Source organism: Phaseolus vulgaris, chromosome 11 (assembly GCF_000499845.2).
Source record: "Phaseolus vulgaris cultivar G19833 chromosome 11, P. vulgaris v2.0, whole genome shotgun sequence".
NCBI classification, from domain to species: Eukaryota; Viridiplantae; Streptophyta; class Magnoliopsida; order Fabales; family Fabaceae; genus Phaseolus; species Phaseolus vulgaris.
In genome coordinates, this window is record NC_023749.2 from 14563028 (window position 1) to 14586197 (window position 23170).

The following is a 23170-nucleotide window of genomic DNA, read 5'->3' on the forward strand; positions in this document are numbered from 1 at the left end:
TTTTGGTGGAAACTAGTCAATAAATAAACCCAAATGATATAACATTGCGTTTATATCTGAAAACACCATATTATATATGACAAAGAGATTGATTTTGTAGTAATATAAGTCGTTATCTTTTGGCTCTAAATTATGAGTGTCATGAAAGTGTACAAAAGATAATGTATTAGAAAATATGTAGTGTTAAGTTTAGTTTGATTATTTACCACATAAATGTATTTTAATAAACTGTTTTTAACGACCTTTTGTTATCCTTCTTTTTGTATATAAAAATTATAACCCATTAGAGGTGGCTCTATGTACAAAACTTTTGTTATCCTTTTTTTGTTTTGTATATAAAATACGTGTGGAGTATAAAATATAGAATTGATTATTAAAATAGTAGAGAAAGATAAATGTGATTAAAAAGTGTATCTTTGAGGATTAACGCTCAACTTTCAATAAAAAAACATATTTTTTAAATAAAAACTTCCACATATGATATGATTCCATTTATACCTATTTGAATATTTTTTACTTTTTATCAAATGCAACAACAATTTTACAATTTTACTCCGTAAATGAAGCTATTCAAATAAACCTAAATTAATGTGATTTTTACATTGGATGTTACTTGAAACGTTTTAGAATCGTTTTAGAATGAAATTTTCTTTTTAAACTTTGAAATTGTTAAGAAGTATTGATCTATTAAAATATTCTTATCACATATTTTTCTCATATTTTTAATGATTTTTTAACTTTATATCTATTTTTTTACTTTTATATTGTGATATCGTAAAAAAAAATAAACAAATATGTTTATCTTAATTAATATTAGATAAATTACTTGAATGAATTTTGCATCTAAAAAAATTCATTTTAATTTAAATATTTTATTACTTTATTTATCTTAATTAGTATTTTAATTAATACAGTTTTTTAGTGATTATAGTAATATTTAACTTTTTAAATTAAATATATAGACAATCATATATATACTCATTTTGTTTTAACGTGATTAAGGTATGATTAAGAAAAATAAAGAATTGCTATAGGAGTTTTTTGATATCTTTAGACCATGGGATAACTCTGTCACTAGTGTGGAAGATATGATTAAGGAAAATAAAGAATTGCTATAGGAGTTTTTTGATATCATTAGACCATGGGATAACTCTGTCACGGTTGGAAAACGAAGGGTATGGGTCAGAGTTTGGGGGATACCGTTTCATCTCTGGGAATGGTCAATCTTTGTAAACACAAAAATCAATATCGGAAATCTTCTCGCAATAGATAAAATTACTGAGAACTATGACGAACTACAATACGCACGTCTTCTCGTATCCATACCATTCGTAGCTGAAGCTCGTTCCTCAAAACGTATGATGATCAACGAATCTGTATATCAAATACGCATAGAAGAAGACTTGATCTGCTATGATAATCTCAAACAAATGAATACGGACGAAGTACTCTGGTTTGAATCTTTCATTGGTGAGGAGAAAGATGTATCTGATTACGATAATGGAAAGGAGCTTGAAAAGTTTATGTCTGCAACTCAAAAGTGGTGTCAAAAATGAACCTCGGAATCTCGCTGGAGACAACGCCGGAGGGAAGGTACGACTCACCTACGATGAGAGAAGCTCTGAAAAGTTGTTCTTCTGACACAGTGGTACCAGATTCAGCTTCCCAAGACAATGAATACAAAACCCCAACGGACATGATCCACGTCAACCCTAGAGTTGCCCAAACAAATGGGTCAATTGAGACACAAGCCCAAAGACGGGAACATGCAGAAATTGAAGATGAAATGATCTTGCGGGATGGGCTGGGTTTGTGGCCCATGTGCGCCCCACATAATGATAATATTCATGCCAGCCCTAGCTTTCAAGGGTCACCCATGTGTGCACCTCACAATAAACCATCCAATGTCAACCATATTTCAGATACACTTTGTGGGCCGAATGGGGCGGTAGTGGACAGCAAGGGAGGGGGAGTGAAGATGGAAAAATATCCTTAAAATCTGGATGCACTAGCCAGCCCTAACAGAGATATGAAGCCCAACTAACGAACATTGATCTCAACCCTCACATATTTCAGTGCTTGCACGAGAATGGCCCTAGCGACAGTGAGAGACATCAATGGGAGGACGAAATGACCACAATTAGTGGGACAATGAAAGGCATAGAAACAAAGGATGCAAAGAACGATTGTGTGATAAAAGGAAAGGAGGTTGTGCAACCCACTTTTAATCTTGATATTGTGCATAACCATATGTCCCTTATCAACCAAACTAACATCAATCTCAGCTCCTTGCTCCAGCGGTCCAACATGCTCATTAGTGAATCCAGTAGAAAAAGGGGAAAATCGCCTCATGCACCGAATAAAGGGGTGAAGAGAACATCCAAAAGGTTAGCAAATAAACAACCATCTATTTTTGTCTCTGATTCTGGAATTAGAATTTGTAATAGGATGTTTTGGTTGAAAAATAGCCCTATGGTTGAAAAATTATGGGATCTTGCGAAAAAGTTGGGGTTTACATATTCTGGGGATGAGGACGATGTCATAAAACAAATAAATTTTATGGAAAATAGAGACCAACAGTGTAATTTGTCTAGAAAAGAAGGGAATGAGAATGTTGATTAATGAGAATGTTATGCTTTAATTGTAGAGGGTTAGGCTCACATCACAAACGCACATACATAAAAAAAATATTGTATCAAAGGAAGCTATACAGTTTGCATGCTTACAAGAAACTAAAATGGAAAATATAAAATCTAAGATATGCCAAAACATGTGGGAGAAATCGAATGTAAACTGGGTACATAAAAATACTAACAATGGAGCAAAGGGAATTCTTACCATTTGGGATAATAGTGCTTTTAAATTAGAAGATCATTACCTAGGAAATGGCTTTATTATTGTTCAAGGGATAATGCTTGATAAAAACCAATTAATTGTTGTGGTAAATGTGTACTCTACATGTAGTCTAAGTGAAAAAAGAATAATGTGCAAGGAACATTTAAAATTTAAAGAACAAAACCATATTAAGTTGTGGTGTATACTTGGTGACTTTAATGTCGTGAGAAAACAAGATGAGAGAATAGGTTGTCAAACTCTGGGAAATGAAGGACTTTAATGAGTTCATTGAAAACATGGAACTATTTGACATACCTATGGTAGGAAGGAGATACACTTGGTACAGAACAAATGGGGAGGCAAAATCAAGATTGGATAGAACACTAATGTGGAATTTATGGATGTTTGGCCACAATGTAAACAATACGCTTTAATAGAACAGTATCTGATCATTGTACTTTAATATTATAAAACAATCTCAACAAGATTGGGGACCAAAATCGTTTAGATATTTAAATGTGTGGCAAACCGACAAAAGCTTTAAAGATTGTATTAAGAATGATTTGGAAAATCAAAATTTAGAAAGAAATGAAATATGGAAAATGAAGGAAAAATTGAAATCTTTAAAATTGGAATAAAGAGGTGTTTGGCTCTTTGTAGACAAATTTAATTAACCTAGAACAAATTATCAGCAATCTAGACACAAAAGATGACCAAGGTGGATTAAATGAGGATGAGAGAAAAAAAAAGGAAATCTTTGTTTGCTGATTTGAAAAAATATGTGCCTAAAAATTGAAATGCTTAATAGACAAAATTCAAGAATTAAATGGCGGTAAGAAGGGGATTTAAATACACAATTCTTTCATAAGATTATAAAATGGAGATCACATAAAAACAGATTGAATGGGGTGTTTGTAGAGAATGAATGGTGCGAGAAACCATCAAGGGTCAAGGGGGAAGTTCTAAGGTTCTATAAAGAAAGATTCACGAGCTCACGAGAAATTCAATTGTTTAGATAATGTTCCTTCCTCAAAAATTAGCAGTGAGGATGATAGGGTTTTGATAAAGGCAATCTCTATGGAAGAAGTGAAACAGGCAGTGTGGGACTGTGATAGGAAATCCCCTAGATCAGATGGTTTCAATTTTAGCTTTTTTAAAAAATTATGGGAGATTATAAATATAGAGTTATATAAAGTTGTATAATGCTTTCACAAATGGGGGAAATGGCCAAAAGGATGTAATGCCTCTTTCATCACAATTATTCCTAAAATTACTAATCCTGTTAGATTAGAGGACTTTAGACCAATATCCTTAGTTGGCAATTTTTACAAAATCATAGCAAAAAATTTAGCTAGAAAACTACAAAAACTTATGCATATAATCATTTATCATAAACAATCGGCTTTCATTCAAGGAAGGGGTATCCTTGAGAGCATAATTGTGACAAATGAAGTTATAGACGAGGTAAGAAAGAAGAAGAGTAAGTATATCATTTTTAAGGCTGACTTTGAGAAAGCCTATGACTCTGTGGACAGGAATTTTCTATTTTATATGTTCCAAAGGATGGGGTTTGGAATTACATGGATTAAATGGATTAGAAGTTGCATAGAATCATCATCTATATTCATACTTGATGGCATTTTCATGAAGTTCTTCTTGAATCAATGTAGAGTATGGGGCGGAAGCAATGAATGAGAGTGAGCAAGATCCTCCTAAGAGTGGTGTTGATCTTGTAGGTGCATGATAAGTGTGGGTATTGGGTGGTTCGGCCAGCCCAAAGGAAAAGATGAAGGAATTGAAGTTTAGAGCCTAGGATTCTAGGGAGAAGCAAAGTTGAGCACAAATGGGCAGCATAACTTTACTCACAATAAACTTGAAAATACAAGGTGTAGGCTCCTCCTTTTATAGGCTAAGGAGGACCATAATGCAACCCTAATGCTAGCCAAATGAAATGTAAATGTGAAGCACATGGGTGCACATGGCACATGGGTGCACAAATGAGCACATGGGGAGGGGTGTGTCTAGTTTTTATGCTCACCCCCTCCATGGGCTTTCTAGACCGGCCTTGGTAAATTTAGAGGTTTTTTTAGAAACTCTAAGTTTACCTAGGTTGGTGTTTCAGGTGCCAAAATTAATTCTAAGAAAATTACAAATAAAGTTCCTATGCTAATTTTGACAAGAAATTAAAGTCTATTCTACACTAGAGTTTATGGCATTTGAACATGTAAAAGAACGTCTTCTTGGATCCTCTTGGCCATAACTCTATGGTTGGCCCAAATCTACCCTTTGGTGGGCTTGCATGTGGGCTTGTGCTTGGGCCTCTTCCATCAATACTTGTCAATGGAAGCCCTTCTGAACAATTCCAACCTACAAAGGGCCTAAGGCATGGTGACCCTTTAGCACCATCTCTATTTCTTATAGTGGCTGGTTTGGCTGGAGTCATGATAGTGGCCCAACAAAAAGGACTCTATTATGGGATTAGAGTGGGTTTGGATCAAATTGATGATACTATCTTTTTTTGTGAGGATAATGTGAAAAACATCACAACAATTAAATGTACTATAAGATGTTTTGAACTTGTGTCTAGGTTGAAGGTGAACTTTAGAAAAAGTAAAATCGCAGGTATAGGTGCAGAACATACTAATATTCTAAGATACTCTACAATTTTAAATTGTAATCAAATGTTTACAATGGGAGATGATCATAGGAAAAAAGTGTTTTGGAATGACATGATATCAAAAACTAAAAGCAAGCTTTCTAGTTGGAAAGGAAAACAATTATCTTTTGCTGGAAGAGTTACTTTAATAAAATCTTTCATTTCAGATGTCCCTTTATATAACTTATCTTTGTTCAAAATGTCTGGGTTAAATGGGACTTTCTATGTCAATCCAAATCGGAAGGAGGACTAGGAAATAAGGATGCAAGTCTGTTTAATAAGGAAAATGGAAATGGAGACTTTGGAAATAGGTACTAGAATCTAACTATGGTTCTTGGGGAGGGTTAGATGATATTGTTGTGTCCAAAACTAAATATTGGTGGTGGATATATCAAGAAGGTGTGCGAAGGAAACTCAAATTCTTGGTTTGATGATAATCAGGGAAGGTAGAAGTTCAGTGGAGAGAGTAATATCCTGTTTTGGACTAATTATTGGATAGGGAATTACTCCCATGTATGTGATTCAAATTCGGTTTCAAGATTAATTTTGCAAGAAACAAGAGAATCTATAAATTGATTCCTTAGCCTTCTTAAGCTCTATGATTACAAAAGGATGTGGGTCTAAGAAAAATAAAAGAAAGAATAAGAGGCAATTAGGTCCACCATCCTTGGTTAAACTAGGGTTTAACTCTTATGCACCTTCTTTCCAATTAACTACGGTTTAAATAGGATTCTGAGGTGTTTGGACATCCTACAAGGTCCAAAGGGATGGATGCTCATTAAAGGCCCATATGTGTCTAACAAATTTTACAAAGGAAAACTACAACTATACATCAGGATTCTTATTCTCTTTCCTCTAAGTTAATGGTGTTGTTCCTCTCGGGGCAACCAATCTTAATCTCGCCTAAGATCGACACTTCTTAACAATTAGAAAACCTCTCCAGAACAATTAAAGTTCACGAATCAACATGAAGGATTTGGAGCCAAGACTATTCACTAAGATATGTATGCACAAATCTAAACATGAATGAAAAAGGATTTTCTATACAATTAAATGTTTTTCATATATCATTCGTACCTTTCAGTTTTTATGTAGAATTAGAAAATGTGAACGTTGTAGCTTTAGGATTTTGTAAGTTACTCTGATTGATCTTTGCATGTAAGACTTTTCAAAAAAAACATTTTTTTATCTTCTAATATGAATGTTGGCACAATAATCTTCATCGTATCAATTCAATCCGCCACATTATTCTTTTTATTCATAGTGGCAAACTACATTTTGAAAAACCAGTTGTGTTGGTGAACAACCAGTTGAAGAATATTCGCAAGTGGCAAACATGCGCGGGTTAAGATCAATCATAAATTTACTTATTAAATTAATATTACTTAACACGAAACCTTGTGTATCTATTTTATTATTGTTTCTTTGTATATTTTAGGGAAAATGCATTGAACTTTATAATAAGTGTTTTAGTAAAATATATGAGACAATTCATATGGACCAATAACATTGTCATGAGAACAAATATCCAATTTAGTTTGATAAATAAACAAGAACGAAAAACTGCAATTAAAAAAGGTTCACATATACATTTCACTAAAGATGACTAAACTACACATTCTACAACTAAGATAAAAAAATAGAGATAAAAAATGTATGAAGCTGATGACAACACTCAATCTATGAGTTTTTTCAGACCCAGAACCAATTAAATAAGAACAGGAGTTAAACTCAGTATACAAAAAACCCAACAAACAAAAACATGTTATGCAGAAACAAAAATCTCAACTACAAAAGTAACCTCAGAACAAAGGTTGCTGTCATAGGAAGTGTAGTAACACCAAGTAGGTTCTCCCTGAAGCAGGGTCTTGGATCAACTACAACCTCTAGCAAGTTGGATTGGAAAATCATCGGTTACCGTAGCCAAATTTTATAATAAATTATAAAAACTAAAAATAAATTATAAATTCTTTGAAAAGTACACAAAATACACGTATAATGCCTCAGTAAAATCCGATGATGTCATATGAATGAAGCTTCACCAAGTAGGTTCTCCCTTAAAAAGGGTCTTGGCTCCACAGCACCTCATAAAGTTGGATTAAATCATCATCAGCAATCTCAAGCAAAGAAATCCACGCTTTTTCAAACAAACAGAATTACATAAACAAAGAATAATAAAATACTACTGGCTCAGAGATAAACAGCTCTATCAATCACAAATTTTCAGAAGCAGAACTGGCATATAAAGCTGAATAGAAATCCTCATAGCCAATTATTAAAAAAAAAAAAACAAGTTGAATTTGCAATATACCAATATTTAGAACATGAAAAACATGGCTCATATAAAGAAATTCAACCATTTTTAACCAATTTCACTTCATCGAGAAAACTCAGAAGCGCGGATAATGTATAATCATGGCCGAGAAATTCTAAAATAATTAAAGAAATAAATCTACGATCGAGAAAGCTATTTAAGGATCATTTCGGAAGGAACGGAGGAAGAACCCTCGGACCAAGTAAAAACGACCGCGCTTAGATTTGCATGTTGGATTAGGATTCCTCAATCATATAATGAAATGATTAAATAATAATGATTAAATAATAATGATTAAATAATACCTGGTAGACCCGTGATCGTATGACTGAGGGACGAAGACATGATCTTAATCGGGTTTCCTGGTAGACCCGTGATCGTATGGCTGAGGGACGAAGACATGATCCTGATCGGGTTCCCTTTATGGTGTATCGCTTAGAATGGAATTTTGTGAGTAGAGAGACAAAGAGATGAGAGGCTTGAAAATCCCTTTAGGAAATGAGTTTCGGTGATCTTGGAATATGAGAGTGTCTCTTTAGTTGTCTGGTAATCTCTATTTGTCTGACCCAAGGGAAACCCTAATTATTTATGTAGTAATTACGTCCATCAAGTAATTACCAATAATATAATAGGATAATTATGGTAATTGATCAATTAATAAGATAAATAATCGTGAGGTGCCACATAATATTCTTTTACATTGCGCCTTTAGAACTAACACCGATTTCAGAGAAGACGTCTGGTGTTCGAAAAGAAGGTATGCCACACAACAATCGTAAATAAGAGATAGAAATTGAAAAGAGGAATTTCACCGTTACTTTGACACAGATCAACTGTGGAAAATTGGGGATGAACTGCAACACGAACGGCGATGATTTCGCACGTGCATCGGGGCGTTCACGTCATGTGGATTCAAGATGCCCGGGAGGCACCGTGCGGACAAGAAACTAAAATGGAAAATATAAAATCTGAGATATGCCAAAATATGTGGGGGAAATCGAATGTAAACTGGGTACATAAAAAGACTAACAATGGGGCAGGGGGAATTCTTACCATTTGGGATAATAGTGTTTTTAAATTAGAAGATCATTACCTAGGAAATGGCTTTATTATTGTTCAAGGGATAATGCTTAATGAAAATCAATTAATTGTTGTGGTAAATGTGTACTCTGCATATAGTGTAAGTGAAAAAAAGAATAATGTGCGAGGAACTTTTAAAATTTAAAGAAAAAAACCATATTAAGTTGTGGTGTATACTTGGTGACTTCAATGTCATGAGAAAACAAGATGAGAAAATAGGTTGTCAACCTCTGGATTCATACAAAAACAAAATGAAGGACTTTAGTGAGTTAATTGAAAACATAAATGGGGAGGCAAAATCAAGATTGGATAGGACACTAATGTGGAATGGATGGATGTTTGGCCACAATGTAAATAATAGGCTTTAAATAGAATGGTATCCGATCATTGGGCTTTAATTATAAAACAATCTTAACAAGATTGTATGACTTAGACAGATATCCCTAGTTGACAATTTTTACAAAATCATAGCAAAAATTTTAGCTAGAAGACTACAAAAAATCGTGCATTGATCATAAACTATCAGCTTTCATTTAAGGAAGGAGCATTGATAATTGTGACAAATGAAGTTATAGAGGAGGTAAGAAAGAAGAACTGGCATCATTGTTAAGGCTGGAAACTGGAATTTTCTATTTTATATGTTAAAAAAGTTGGGGTTTAGAAATACATGGATTAAATGGAATAGAAGTTTCTTAGAATCATCATCTATATCCATACTTGTCAATAGAAGCCCTTCTAAACAATTCCAACCTACAAAGGGCCAAAGGCAGGGTGACCCTTTAGCACCATCTCTATTTCTTATAGTGGCTAAAGGTTTAGTTGGAGTCATGAGAGTAACCGAACAAAAAGGACTCTATGATGGCATTAGAGTGGGTTTGGATCAAATTGAGGATAATGTGTACAGTTGTTACAGTTTGTCGATGATATCTTTTTTTGTGAGGATAATGTGTAAAAGATCAAAAGAAATAAATGCACTCGATGTTTCGAATTTGTGTCTAGGTTGAAGGTGAACTTTAGAAAAAGTAAAATCGCATGTATAGATGCACAACATACAAATATTCTAAGATACTCTACGATTTTAAATTGTAATCAAAAGCCCTTTTAAATATTTAGGAGTTCCAATGGGAGATAATCATAGAAAAAAAGTGTTCTGGAATGATGATATCAAAACTTAAAATCAAGCTTTCTAGTTGGAAAAGAAAACAATTATCTTTTGCTGGAAGAGTTACTTTAATAAAATCTTTCATTTCATTTCAGCTGTTCCTTTATATTAGTTATCTCCATTCAAAATGTTTGGGTCTGTTCCTTTATATTAGTTATCTCCATTCAAAATGTTTGGGTTAAATTCAAAATGTTTAGGGGTTAAGTGAGACTTTCTATGTCAATCCAAATGAGATGGACGAAAAGGAAATAAGGATGCAAGTCTGTTTAATACGGAAATTGAGAGTTAGATGATACTGTTGCGTACTCAATCTTAGTGGTGAAGAAGTACTGCAGAGAAAACTCAAATTCTTGTTTTGATAATAAGACAAGTTATGCAGAGAGTAATATCCTGTTTTAGACTAATTATTGAATATCCTGTTTTAGACTAAATATTGGATAGGGAATTACTCCCATGTGATTCAAATTCAGTTTAAAGGATGTGTTTGCAAGAAAGAAGAGGATTTATAAATTGATTCCTTAGCTTCTTAAGATCTATGATTACAAATTTTACAAAGGAAAACTACAACAATACATCAGGATTCTTATTCTCTTTCGTGTTGTTCCTCTCAGGGCAACCAATCTTAACAATTAGAACAATTAGAAAACCTCTCCAGAACAATTAAAGTTCACGAATCAACATAAAGAATTTAGAGTGGACGCTTAAAAATCAATTATCACAAGTTCACTCTTCACTAGTAGATATGTATAAATCTAAACATGAATGAAAAAGGATTTTATATAAAATTAAATGTTTTGATATATCATTCGTATTTACTTCGTTGTTATGTTCCTCACCCTTAAGGATTTTTCAGTTACTCAGATTGATCTTGGCATGTAAAATAAGAATGTTGCCAAAATAATCTTCATAGTATCAGGTCACAATAATCTTCATTACTTTGAGTATCAATTCAATCAGCCACATTATTCTTTTTATTCATAGTGGCAAACTACATTTTGAAAAATCAGTTGTGTTGGTGAACAACCAGTTGAAGAACATTCGCAAGTGGCAAACATGCGCGGATTAATATCAATCATAAATTTACTTATTAAATTAATATTACTTGACACGAAACCTTTGTGTATCTATTTTATAAGTTTCTTGGTATATTTTAAGGAAAATGCATTTGTACTTTATAATAATGGAACAAATATCCAATTTAGTTTGAAAAATATACAAGAACGAAAAACTGCAATTAAGAAAGGTTTACATAAACATTTCACTAAAGATGACTAAACTACACATTCTACAACTAAAAATAGAAAAAAGAAGATGAAAAATGTAGTGCTGTTATTTAACTCCTAACTCGTGGATACAAGAGATGAAGCTGATGACAACACTCAATCTATGAGTTTTTTCAGACCCAGAACCAATTAAATAAGAACAGGGTATAGTTGGATTGGAAAACCCAACAAACAAAAACATGTTACGAAGAAACAAAAATCTTAACTATAAAAGTAACCTCAGAACAAAGGTTGCTGTCATAGGAAGTGTAGTAACACCAAGTAGGTTCTCCCTGAAGCAGGGTCTTGGATCAACTACAACCTCTAGCAAGTTGGATTGGAAAATCATCGGTTATCGTAGCCAAATTTTATAATAAATTATAAAAACTTATAAATTCTTTGAAAAGTACACAAAATACACGTATAATGCCTCAGTAAAATCCGATGATGTCATATGAATGAAGCTTCACCAAGTAGGTTCTCCCTTAAAAAGGGTCTTGGCTCCACAACACCTCATAAAGTTGGATTAAATCATCATCAGCAATCTCAAGCAAAGAAATCCACGCTTTTTCAAACAAATAGAATTACATAAACAAAGAATAATAAAATACCACTGGCTCAGAGATAAACAACAGCTCTATCAATCACAAATTTTCAGAAGCAGAACTGGCATAAAGCTGAATAGAAATCCTCATAGCCAATTATTAAAAAAAAAAACAAGTTGAATTTGCAATATACCAATATTTAGAACATGAAAAACCTGGCTCATATAAAGAACTTCAACCATTTTTAACCAATTTCACTTCATCGAGAAAACTCAGAAGCGCGGATAATGTATAATCATGGCCGAGAAATTCTAAAATAATTAAAGAAATAAATCTACGATCGAGATAGCTATTTAACGATCATTTCGGAAGGAACGGAGGAAGAACCCTCGGACCAAGTAAAAACGACCGCGCTTAGATTTGCGCCTTTAGGACTAGCTCCGATTTCAGAGAACACGTGGTGTTCGAAAAGAAGCTGAAGGTTTAAGAAGGCAAATTGAGCATTCAACACAACAATCGTAAATAAGAGACAGAATTGAAAAGAGGAATTTTGCCGTTACTTTGACACAGATCAACCGTGGAAAATTGGGATGAACTGCAACACGAACGGCGATGATTTCGCACGTGCATCGGGGCGTTCACGTCATGTGGATTCAGAGCTGCCCGGGAGGCACCGTGCGGACATAAAAATTCACGAAAACTGGTGGAATCTAAACGATGAAAGCTAATTACCCGAAAGGTGTGAAGATTTCTGAATCGGTGCATCAAAACCCTATTCGCTGCGAGGATTATATAGGCGTACCAAAACCCTAAAATTCATCTCTCGCCCAACGGTACTATTTCTGTGAGTGAGACTTACCCGACCCGGTCTGATTAAAAATATTTGGGTTGGGTTTGGGCTTGGTTTAGTCCATTTGTTAATGGTTACAGGGTTTGGATATGTACAATTTAGAAGAAAAAAATTATAATCATGTAAAAGAATTACACTCTTCGGAATTATAACAAGAAAATTGTTGAGTACATAATAAGAATGTGATACAGAGAAGTAGAAAAAAAAATTAGTCCATAAACTTAACGAGTTTTGATTTTGATCTTTTTTTTTAATTTTTGGTTCCTCTTAATTTGAAAATTATCATTTTTAATCTCTAATATTATATTATATTAATCAACTACTTATATATTTAAAAAAATGTTAAATGACTATTTCAAATTGTGAATAGTAGTATTGTAATATAATTTCCTGTTTTTTTTAAATATATAAAGTCAAGGATATTTATTTATCTTAAAACTAATAGTATAAACTATAAATCATAATTAAATATTCTCGAGAGGTGAAAAGCAAATAAAAATATTTCACAGAAACTAAAAGAAAAATTTATATACTTTTATAAAGGTTAAAAGAATTATTTTTATTTAGACCAATAGATCTCATAAGAGTAGAGGTGGATAAAAAATCCAATTTAACAAAACTGTTTATTTGCACTGATGAATCCATTAAAAATCCATTTATCTAAATCAGATTTTTATTTTAATCCATATTTTATCATATTAGATTTCCATTTTACTTAAACGAATTTTAAAAATTCAAATTTCCAATCCAAATTTATTTTCTTCCCCACATCCTGGTGAAACACTTTTGCATGATCTATGAGAGCGTTATATTTACATTCATTGTTATATTAAGTTTATCTCATAGACCTATTTTGATGTACTACAATACGAGTCACTGCATTGCACCTCAAACCTAATTCGATCAACTGTTTATAAACTGATTTAAAGATTTTTACCTTCAAAAATCATTTACAAAATGTATAAATATATTTTTGAAATAAATAACTTATTATGTATGTAGTATAGTTTATTCAATATAGAATATAATAATATCATCACAAGCCATGACAACCTACTGGTTAGACATTTTTTTTCTTACTTTTATTTGATTATCTTTTAATTATTTACGTTTCAAAGTTAAAAGCATTAAGTTAAACTTAGAAATTTATTGTAAATTACGTGATAATAACAATAATAATGAGTGCAGGAAGAAATTTGGACAACGAAGTCCAATAACTTTTTTTAGTGTTAATTTTTTGTATTATTAAAATATAGTTATAGTATATTTCTTTAATATTTATATAATATTAAATTTCTTTTACATATTATTATATTAATATTATGTTAGTTTTTTAAAAAAAATATGGATTTAAATTTAAAATCTAATTTTAATTATAAAAATATAAATTTGGATTGGATTTAAATTTATAAAAATTCAAATTATTTTTATAAAAAATATGGATTTGGATTTAAAATCAAATATTTAGATTTATAAAAATTCAAATTGTTTTTATAAAAAATATATATTTATATTTAAAATTTGATCCAAATATTATATTTGGATTTGATTAAATCCAATCTTTACATAAGAGTTGGTTCTCCCATTTTTTTATTATTTTCAATGGAGATCATTTCTATCTTTTTCACCACAAACTCTTCGTACTTCTTACATGACCAATGAGGAGGATAAAAGCCAACAACAACTCTAGGTTAGGTAATAAATGTACAATTATAGAACTAAAATTACAATAAATATATTTTATTATTATGAAAAAACAATTACCATTATATGATTAAATGTAATTACAATACTTTTTCAGGCAAATATTTAAACATTAATTTATTATAATGAATTTTTTTTTTCTATTTTATTTGGTAAATTTTCAAGATGTAAAGTTTTTAACACCCTGAAAATACATCTAACTATTTAAATACACTTTCCACATATTTCTATACAAACTTAAAGTTTTTCAAAATATTCCTATTACAAGATTATGACTTATAAAAATACAAATATTTACGTATCCATAGCTCAAAATAAAACTATGAAACCCTTAAGGTTCTTCTGCACTTGTATGGTCATCTGCTCGTGTACGTAGTACAGTCATCGCAGTTCAAACACAGCAAGAAAAGCAAGGTAAGCTAATGCAAAGAAAATCCATAACATAATTCATGAAAATGGAACCAATTTAGACTAATAATTTATAAACATTTCTTTAAATGATTTCATGTAAAATTTCAATATCAATCTCATCATTCATATAGACCACACATGGATCTATTTTCAATCACAATCATTGGATTTCATTTCAATCCCACTTCGTCTTCTGTAAGACTCATTAAGTAGGCCCCTATCAGAGACTAACACATGATCCAAAGATTACTAGGGAATCCAATAGAAAGGATCAAGGTAAGTTCAAACATCCAATACCGAGTGTCTACAATGAGACCCGGTGTGTATGAACTCCCTCTCAGCTTCTCACCACCTGATATCTTAGTCTATATGACTTAGATCATCAGTGAAGCCAGAAGATCTCCGTTAAACATAGGCTTTTCATACTTAATGTACCATCAAATAACAACTCATACATTATCCCAAATGTATGACATCAATTTCATACAATTTTCATCATTCATATATAATACATATCATTCAATCATAACATTTTAAAAATTTATACCATTCAAGAACTTTTCCAACATCAAAACAATATTTAACTTTCAAATTACCAAAATATAATATTTATAAAGTTTAAATAATATATAAACAAACACACAAGATATAAACAAATAACATCCCTGCAAGAGAAATTGAATATTGGGACAATGTCCCCTCCATATGCAGATCTTCTAGCTTAGGGTACTATTGAGAGTTAAAGTTAGCTTCCCTTACCTTAATTGTTTGTTTTCCAAGCAACTTCTAGAATTTTATTACCCACAGTTTAGATAAGTTTCAAGATTTACAGGCCTAATGCAAATTATCCAAACAAAACAAAAATTCAGTATATAGTAGAATAATTTGAGAGAATTAAACTTCTCAACTGACCCCACCAAGATTGATGACTAAATCCTAAGGAAAAACAAATAACAAGGATCTTTAGAGCAAAAATGAACTCCTCAGCTACAGCGTGGTATGATCAGATTCTAAAATATATGAGGTATGGAGTGAGAAATTAAGAGAGAAGATAGAAGAGAGAGATGAATGGAGAAAGAATAAAGAAAAAGAATGGTGTGTGACAGGGGCAAGGGTTCTGTTGATTTTAAAAAAAAAACGTTGTTACAAAGTTAAAAATAACTCATTTAAATTATTAAGATTTTATGATATATTTTCTATTATAATGATGATATGACATAGTTTCACGTTATTGGTTATACAAATATATTTTTCTTCGTTTATAAAGAGAAGTATATGAATGAGATATTAAGGTCACCTTAGTAATAAACATGTAATGCTCTTGTACATTCTAAATACATGTTAATGAATACTTAAATCATTAATGATATAATGATATGAATAAGTTACTAATATAAGATTAATATCATATATACATTGTTAATTAATTACATCTTTATTACTTCAGTTATTTATAGTTTAATTTTGATGTCAAGGTGTCTTCACACACATACTCGCATGAGTTCAAGTGTTAATGAAAAGATATCTCTCAATTAAGAAAAAAAAAAGTTTAAAACATCTTAATCTTTGTAACGGTCATCTCAACCTTTGTAAGAATATTTTATGTCTACTATTGTATGGGTAAAATTTTCCAAGAACACATAATATGAAAAAAGAAGAAGGAAAAGCTAATGTAAAAGATCCTAGAAGCTTAAGAAAATAATGAAAGTGAAACAATATTACTACTTTGAGATTAAGGAAGAACTTGAAAAAACTTGAGAAAAGAAAAGGAAAAGAAATCAAAGTTATAAGACTTGAAAATATTCAAATACTTTAAAAAAAATTCAAAGAACCTCAAAATGAATATTATAAACTGAACAATGATATAAGGCACCTAGTTAACCCCTACTTGTTCCCATCCCATCACCAGGAGAATAATATATGGATTTAATATCATGTCTTTGCACATACTTTCCTTAAGTATAGGGATCTCCCATTGATATCCCTTTGTTGATAGGATCATGAAAATCCTCCTACTACTTAGTTAGAAGAGTCTTAGTTTGAATAGTTTTGATATTATCTCTAACATTGGTAAATACATAGATATTTATGTGCATTATATAGATATGTATGTTACCAAGAAAGCTATGCACCACACAAAATGTTCTCTTTTTGTTGATTATTTTTTATTTCACACTATTTTAAGAATATATATGTTATGAATCATGCTAGTTCATATAATATAATTGCACATCATTCTTCAATTTATTTTCACCCGAAATTGATTTGACAAATTCAAATTTTTAAACTTATAAGACTTGGTATATTTTTAATTTAATGGATTATATTTTATATATTATATAATCTTTGTGTTTGATAATATTATTTATCTTAACTATATTTTACAAAGTAGAGGTTAAAATACATATTTTTTTTGTGTAACTAAATTTTATTTTTAATACAATATGAAAAAAAATGATGAAATGGATGAAGAGAAAGAAAAGGAAAGCATAAAATATTTTTTATTTTAATCCCTAAATTTAAAAAAGTATTTATTTAGTACTTCAAATAAAAAAAATTGTTTCTAAATAATAAATTTAAGAGACTAAAAACAGTTATAAACTTTAAACATTACATCTTAAATCATAAATTCTAAACCTAAAATAACATATTTTAATTATTTAAATTTAGTATAAAGAAACTAAAATCCATATTTCTTTTAACTTTGAAGGATTTTTTAAACTTAGTGGACTACAAGCACTATTATCCCATTACTAAGATACTTGAAATCATAATTAAACAAAAAATTAAATACTAAAGTATCCCTTCTTTTGTACATTGGAGATATTTATGTCATTATATGCATATATTTTTTATTTTCTTCAACTTTCTATATAAAAAAAGGGGACAAAAATCTTTTACCTCTCTCCTTTCAATTTTTTCTCACTGCCTAACTTAAAAATCATCTCCTACGTTTTTTTTTCTTCCTTTTCTTTCACTTCTTTCTTTTTCTTATTTTGTTTTATATATCAAACAATGCATAAAACATACGAGTTTCTTAAATTATGCATATTAAAGGATCATTGAATAGAAAAATGTTATAAAGAATTAATTGTACTTGACCTAATAATATATATGCCTTGTCAATAATCCAAAATCCTTTCCTAATCCGTCCCTTTTTTTTCTTTCTTGTATTTCATTCCATTAATTCCCTAAAAAATTTCAAACATAAAAATCAATGATGGTAAGACAAAAGATTTAGGCTGCACTGGCCGTAAATCAAAATTGCATGGTACATTCTCTGAAAGTCTGATAAGAAGCTTGTATGCACAGGCACAACACAGGGATTCAATGGTTATTTTAAAGCATGCAAAGAACACTACAATAACTGCATCAAGTAGAACAGAATTACAGCCTCTATCCATCTATATCATACCCTACCTCAACTTTATAGACCACAAAAATTCATTCTTGTTTGGACTGAGATACACTACCAGTTATCAGTAATCATACAATCATCCATGTCAAGTGCCTGTACCCAGCCCACTTAGCAGCAACTCTTAAACCAATAGCTAAAGCTGCAAGAAGAAGTGGAATTGGAAGCCTCATCTCTCTTGTTTCAACTTCTCCAGCTTCTTTCCCTTCTGAAGGCAATTTGGAATATTGATATATGGCTAAGGTCGTGTATGAAATAATTACCAAAACTCTAACCCAAGGCTCCCCAACACCAGCAAGAACGGCTGCAACTGGCATTGCAGCTGAAACATCATCTCTCTTCTTGAGAAATTTTGAAAAGGCATACACCCCAAGCAGAAGGGTCCAGAACAATGGTTCAGAGATATATCCTCTAACGGCAGCATAGCCAATAAGACCAGATACAGTCAAAACATAAGGTTGGCTGTTGATGCAGTTTGGTACAGTAGCTTCACCAATGGCTAAAACAATTGATGATAGCACAATGATGAGGGTAAGGTCTGGTACAGGGGCATTGCCAATAATCCAAGAGTAACAAGCCCGAACTGTGTAAAACAAATCCTCCATGCATCTGATTGAAAACGTGATTGGACTTCCTATGAAATGGTAGACTACAGCAAATGCGTATTTCAAGACATATCCTATAAAACGACCAATTGCGATTGCAGCATTCTTCCAGTTTGACAGTTCAAATAGAACAGCCCTCCAAGCATAGATGAGAAAAGCCATCACTGTACATCACATGGAATCAAATGGTTACATTATCGCATGAAAAAAGAAAACAAGTTGTTAAGAAAAGAAAGCAGTTGGACAAAAGTGTTCTAAATGGAAATTAACACACTAAGTGCATACAAATTTTAACTTAAACATGTAAGGTTAATTTCATATCTGTAAACAACAAAAATGTAGAGTATGGGCATATTCACCGTTTGGTTTGGTTCCCGTTTTTTAAGTTTTAGACATACAGAGAAAAAACTTGATTTGGTTTGGCTGAAATGTGATATCAGATATGAATCAACTAAACCGATCTTCTCCAGTTTGGTTTAACAGTTTTCTTCATATTTTATGACCTTCAAAATGGTTTTAAATTTGACAACCAAAATAAAATAAAATCTAATAACCAGGTAAGATATGATAAACTCTTCAAAATGAATTTATATACACCACGGTGAGCAATAGACCAATAAGGCTACACACATTAAAGACCTTTGGTAAAGAAGTGCACCACAGACCATTCAAGGTAAATTAGTCATGTATTGTTAATGTCATAAACTCATAGTTCAACGTATCCAAAATACACAACACATTGAATCACACGATATCATTATCAAAAGTTCCAAAAGTTACTACATAATGTTACAAATCAATACACCTACATTAAAGATAAGACTCAGCTTGATTCACAAAAGAAGCCGAAAACCAAATATAACCGCAATAAAAAAATGTGATTTTTTCTAGTTTCATCAGATTTCAGATATTTTTGGGATAGATTAGACGGTTTACAACGATTGAGTTTGGTGATTCAGTTTAGTTCAGTTTTGAACACCCTAATGCAAAGGAAAACCCTAAATACACACAAATCACCCACAGAATGCATGACAAATAATAATAACCTCTTCCTATTGATGTTATAAAATCACTACTCCAACAAAATGTATAGAATTACAGCATCACTAAAAAAAATCTAAATTTGGAGCTAAACCTCATCTTGTATGTCAAAGTCCCATCCCTGAATAACTGTGCATGACCAAACGTTTAACCATGACATTAAACGCGAGAACTTCACGAAAATTCATAAAAACGTTAAATTTCCCCAATTCGTACTCGCCCATCAATCCTTAAACCAAAACAAAAACCGAAACATCACTCTTCATTTAAAAAAAAAACATTAACACAATTATTCAGCTGAAAATAAAAAAGTTAAATCTATTAATTTTTGTTTGCCCTTATACAGAGATAGAGGGAAATGAAACTGACCCACAAACCATGGCCACCGAACAGGAGGACTTGGAACTTCTTTGGTGAGGTACCTAAAGCGTTCAGGCATGGTGCTATTCCCTCTCGCCTCTTTCTCTGCTTCATCCAACCCGGTCAAAACGTCGCCATTACTGTCCTTGTCGCTTAGCGCGAAAAGCCTCCCCAGAGTGAAGGTGGGGGATTTGGCGGAAAAGGCGATGGATTTTCGTCTGAATTGGGGCCTGAAGGGTTGGAATTGGGTAGAAGGGATTGAGGGTTTGAAGGAGAGAGTGGGAGACAAGAGGGTTGGGATTGTGGTGGCCATGGCTGTTGGGTTCCTTCGTGTTCGATTAGAGACTACTGATGGTATCGCATTGTGTTGGAATTCAAAGGTGAACGAAAACTTCGATAGGTTGCAGTGGAAGATAAACCTCACTCACTCACCCTATTTGCCTTTTCTTGTGACTTTCATGGAGACAAAACTACTAGTATTAATTAATTTATTTGTTGAAATTGTATCTCTAAATTGAGAGAGTATATTATAAAATTATTGGTTTAAAATTATAATCAAATTATGTATATAGATGAAATATCTTTTCTTCATATCATATGCACTATCTATTTTCATTTTTAGTATATTAACAAATATGATCATTCCTCCTCATATAATATACTTTTTATATAATAAGTACTTTCTATTTTCATTTTTTAGTAGACTTGAAAGAATTTGAGTGGTTTTAATATTTTTAAATTTACTCACATATATTAACTCTATAATCAAATACATGCGTGGAAATTATCATATAAAATTAAAAAAAATTCTGCTTTTAATATAATATATAATTTTATTTAAATTTTACTCGTAGTGAAATACATGTCTCGAGATTGTGAAAAAAATAATGACTTTTTAAATGTATAAAGAAGAGGAATATCTTCTATCAACAATTTTGAGTTTGATTTAAAAGAAAAAGATCTTTAAAAAGTCAAATATATCTAATAATATTTTGGTATTTAAAAAAAATCTAATTTAAATAATAGAAGAAGTGATTTGATAAATTGTTTAAGTATGAGATCACTTTAACTAAGCATTAAATTAACTAATCAACATTTTTTTATTAGTAAAACCTAAATATATGATATTTATAATTATTTAATATTTACCTAATCATTATTTAATATTCTCATGTGATATTTTTATACTATTGTAATTTTTTCTAGAAATAAGTTACGAAATTAAGACTAAAGAAAATTTTATATGAATTTTTTAGATTATTTAAAGATGTTTTAGCAATTTAAAACGAGAACGAATATGAAGCCAAAAATAGATATTGGGACGGGTATAGGGACAAGGACGAGCTAGTTACTACATACACATCCCTGTTTCCGTACCCAATTTAAAAAATTGGATATTATTCATATTCATACTTATACTTAGTTAATATGGAGATCTACTCTAAAAATCAGGACAACAATACACGTAAAGACGAGTTTATTTGGCATCCTTACCTTTTAAATTTTTTTATCTTCTTTTGATTGAACTCCTTGATTATTTCCTAGCCATTCATTAGTTTTTACTTTGTTGAGAAGTTCTATATTAAATTTTGTCCACCATTCAATCTTGATCTATCTTGATAATACCTTTAAATTAACATTTTTATATAGTTGGGTGTATACATAATCCCATGCTACAATCCATGAAATTGACTAAGAAGCCACACAAAAGAGATTAGTCAATGTCTTAATGCAAATGTTGAATTTTGTTCAAAATAGTTGTAAATATCCTGTACAATGACAAAAAATATTGAAGATAAAGGTCCAAAGTCTACAAGCCACTTCATAAACCTTTTTGGGAATTTTAACGATATTCGTATTCTAAACAAGATAAACCATGAATGATTTTTATGTTTAGACAAAAAAAATATAGGACCAATCATAATATATAAAGGCTAAAGGTTCTTGAGAAAGATCTTGTGGTATACCATGGATGGTTCCAATCTTAGCATATATTTTGATTTTTCAGAACTGTATGTTTCCATTACTGTCTTTGTTGTGGGACACTTCTACAAAATCAATGTCTACTAAAATGAATTCATAAAAAAGTTTGGGTTTGTTGGGATGTGTTGGGATGTAATGAAAGGATTGAAGGAATAAGAAAGAAACTAATTGCTTTGGGTTATTTTTATCCCGAGATTTTTCTAAGGTAAGTATATGAATGAGTTGTACTTCGTTCTTCTTCAGGTGCTTGTGTAATAAAATCTTTTGGTCATATCAAAGGATCATAATATTGTAAAGGAACAAACTTATTGGTATTGGAAACTATGTAGAGGGTTTAGGTTGTTTAACAATATTGGCAAGAGTTGTGGGTATTTTTGTTGGAGTTTCTAGGTTAATGGGATGGTAACTATATTGAAGTTGATGATTCTTTAGGTTGAAGGTTCACTTGGCTTCAAAAGGGAGAGAGGGATTGAATGGAGCCTAAACTCACTTTGTGGAGTATCACCAATTAAAATCAATGACTAAACACGAGTAGGGAGAGAGAGGTAAACAGAGATTTATACTAATTCACTCAACAACAAGGGTTACATCTAGTCCCCTCGAGCAACCCAATCAAGAGCCTTTCATTCAGTATTCTTCACCTCTCCAAGTATACAAGTATTCTTCCGGGGTTCTGAAGAACTACCGTAACTCTTGAAATAACAGAGGAATTGGCAAAGACAACGCAAGCAATAATGAAGGGGTTGGTGTTCCTTGGTGAGACAGAGAATCTGCAACTACATTTTGTTTTCCTGGTCGGTATAAAATTTGAAAATCATACCTTAATAGTTTTGCTTGTTGTTCTAGTGTTTGAATTATCTGTGAAAGTAATGTATGCAAGTTTTTCTGATATGTGAATATTTTGAAGTGTTGGCCTAATAAGTACGGACGCCATTTTTTTACTGCCT

General features: G+C 31.5%; 1 protein-coding gene, 1 long non-coding RNA gene and 11 other non-coding genes across 13 annotated transcripts; all 13 read right to left on the bottom strand.

Moving 5' to 3' along the window:
- Positions 1–7290: 7290 nt before the first annotated feature.
- On the bottom strand, positions 7291–7406 carry LOC137811716 (small nucleolar RNA Z278). The gene has a single exon (XR_011081128.1). It is a non-coding gene; the product is annotated as a small nucleolar RNA Z278 (small nucleolar RNA).
- An 85-nt stretch (positions 7407–7491) lies between these two features.
- Positions 7492–7605, bottom strand: LOC137811705 (small nucleolar RNA Z278). Its single transcript, XR_011081123.1, has one exon. It is a non-coding gene; the product is annotated as a small nucleolar RNA Z278 (small nucleolar RNA).
- A 69-nt stretch (positions 7606–7674) lies between these two features.
- Positions 7675–7765, bottom strand: LOC137811652 (small nucleolar RNA Z223). The gene has a single exon (XR_011081110.1). It is a non-coding gene; the product is annotated as a small nucleolar RNA Z223 (small nucleolar RNA).
- A 60-nt stretch (positions 7766–7825) lies between these two features.
- Positions 7826–7913, bottom strand: LOC137811823 (small nucleolar RNA U36a). The gene has a single exon (XR_011081164.1). It is a non-coding gene; the product is annotated as a small nucleolar RNA U36a (small nucleolar RNA).
- Positions 7914–8608: 695 nt separating this feature from the next.
- LOC137811854 (small nucleolar RNA snoR134) lies at positions 8609–8744 on the bottom strand. The gene has a single exon (XR_011081177.1). It is a non-coding gene; the product is annotated as a small nucleolar RNA snoR134 (small nucleolar RNA).
- A 2615-nt stretch (positions 8745–11359) lies between these two features.
- LOC137823643 (uncharacterized) lies at positions 11360–12665 on the bottom strand. The gene is made up of 2 exons (XR_011083157.1): positions 12415–12665; positions 11360–12329 (listed from the first exon to the last, which is right to left on the bottom strand). It is a non-coding gene; the product is annotated as an uncharacterized lncRNA (long non-coding RNA).
- On the bottom strand, positions 11364–11468 carry LOC137811802 (small nucleolar RNA snoR97). The gene has a single exon (XR_011081158.1). It is a non-coding gene; the product is annotated as a small nucleolar RNA snoR97 (small nucleolar RNA).
- Positions 11547–11662, bottom strand: LOC137811711 (small nucleolar RNA Z278). Its single transcript, XR_011081124.1, has one exon. It is a non-coding gene; the product is annotated as a small nucleolar RNA Z278 (small nucleolar RNA).
- Positions 11738–11851, bottom strand: LOC137811693 (small nucleolar RNA Z278). The gene has a single exon (XR_011081121.1). It is a non-coding gene; the product is annotated as a small nucleolar RNA Z278 (small nucleolar RNA).
- LOC137811656 (small nucleolar RNA Z223) lies at positions 11921–12012 on the bottom strand. Its single transcript, XR_011081111.1, has one exon. It is a non-coding gene; the product is annotated as a small nucleolar RNA Z223 (small nucleolar RNA).
- On the bottom strand, positions 12071–12158 carry LOC137811833 (small nucleolar RNA U36a). The gene has a single exon (XR_011081166.1). It is a non-coding gene; the product is annotated as a small nucleolar RNA U36a (small nucleolar RNA).
- LOC137811846 (small nucleolar RNA snoR134) lies at positions 12400–12535 on the bottom strand. Its single transcript, XR_011081175.1, has one exon. It is a non-coding gene; the product is annotated as a small nucleolar RNA snoR134 (small nucleolar RNA).
- A 5378-nt stretch (positions 12666–18043) lies between the features above and the next one.
- Positions 18044–20730, bottom strand: LOC137823702 (uncharacterized). The gene is made up of 2 exons (XM_068628967.1): positions 20250–20730; positions 18044–19003 (listed from the first exon to the last, which is right to left on the bottom strand). The coding sequence occupies exons 1-2, from the start codon at positions 20551–20553 to the stop codon at positions 18306–18308; spliced, it is 1002 nt and encodes a 333-aa protein (XP_068485068.1). The 5' UTR covers positions 20554–20730; the 3' UTR covers positions 18044–18305.
- Between the last annotated feature and the right edge of the window lie 2440 nt (positions 20731–23170).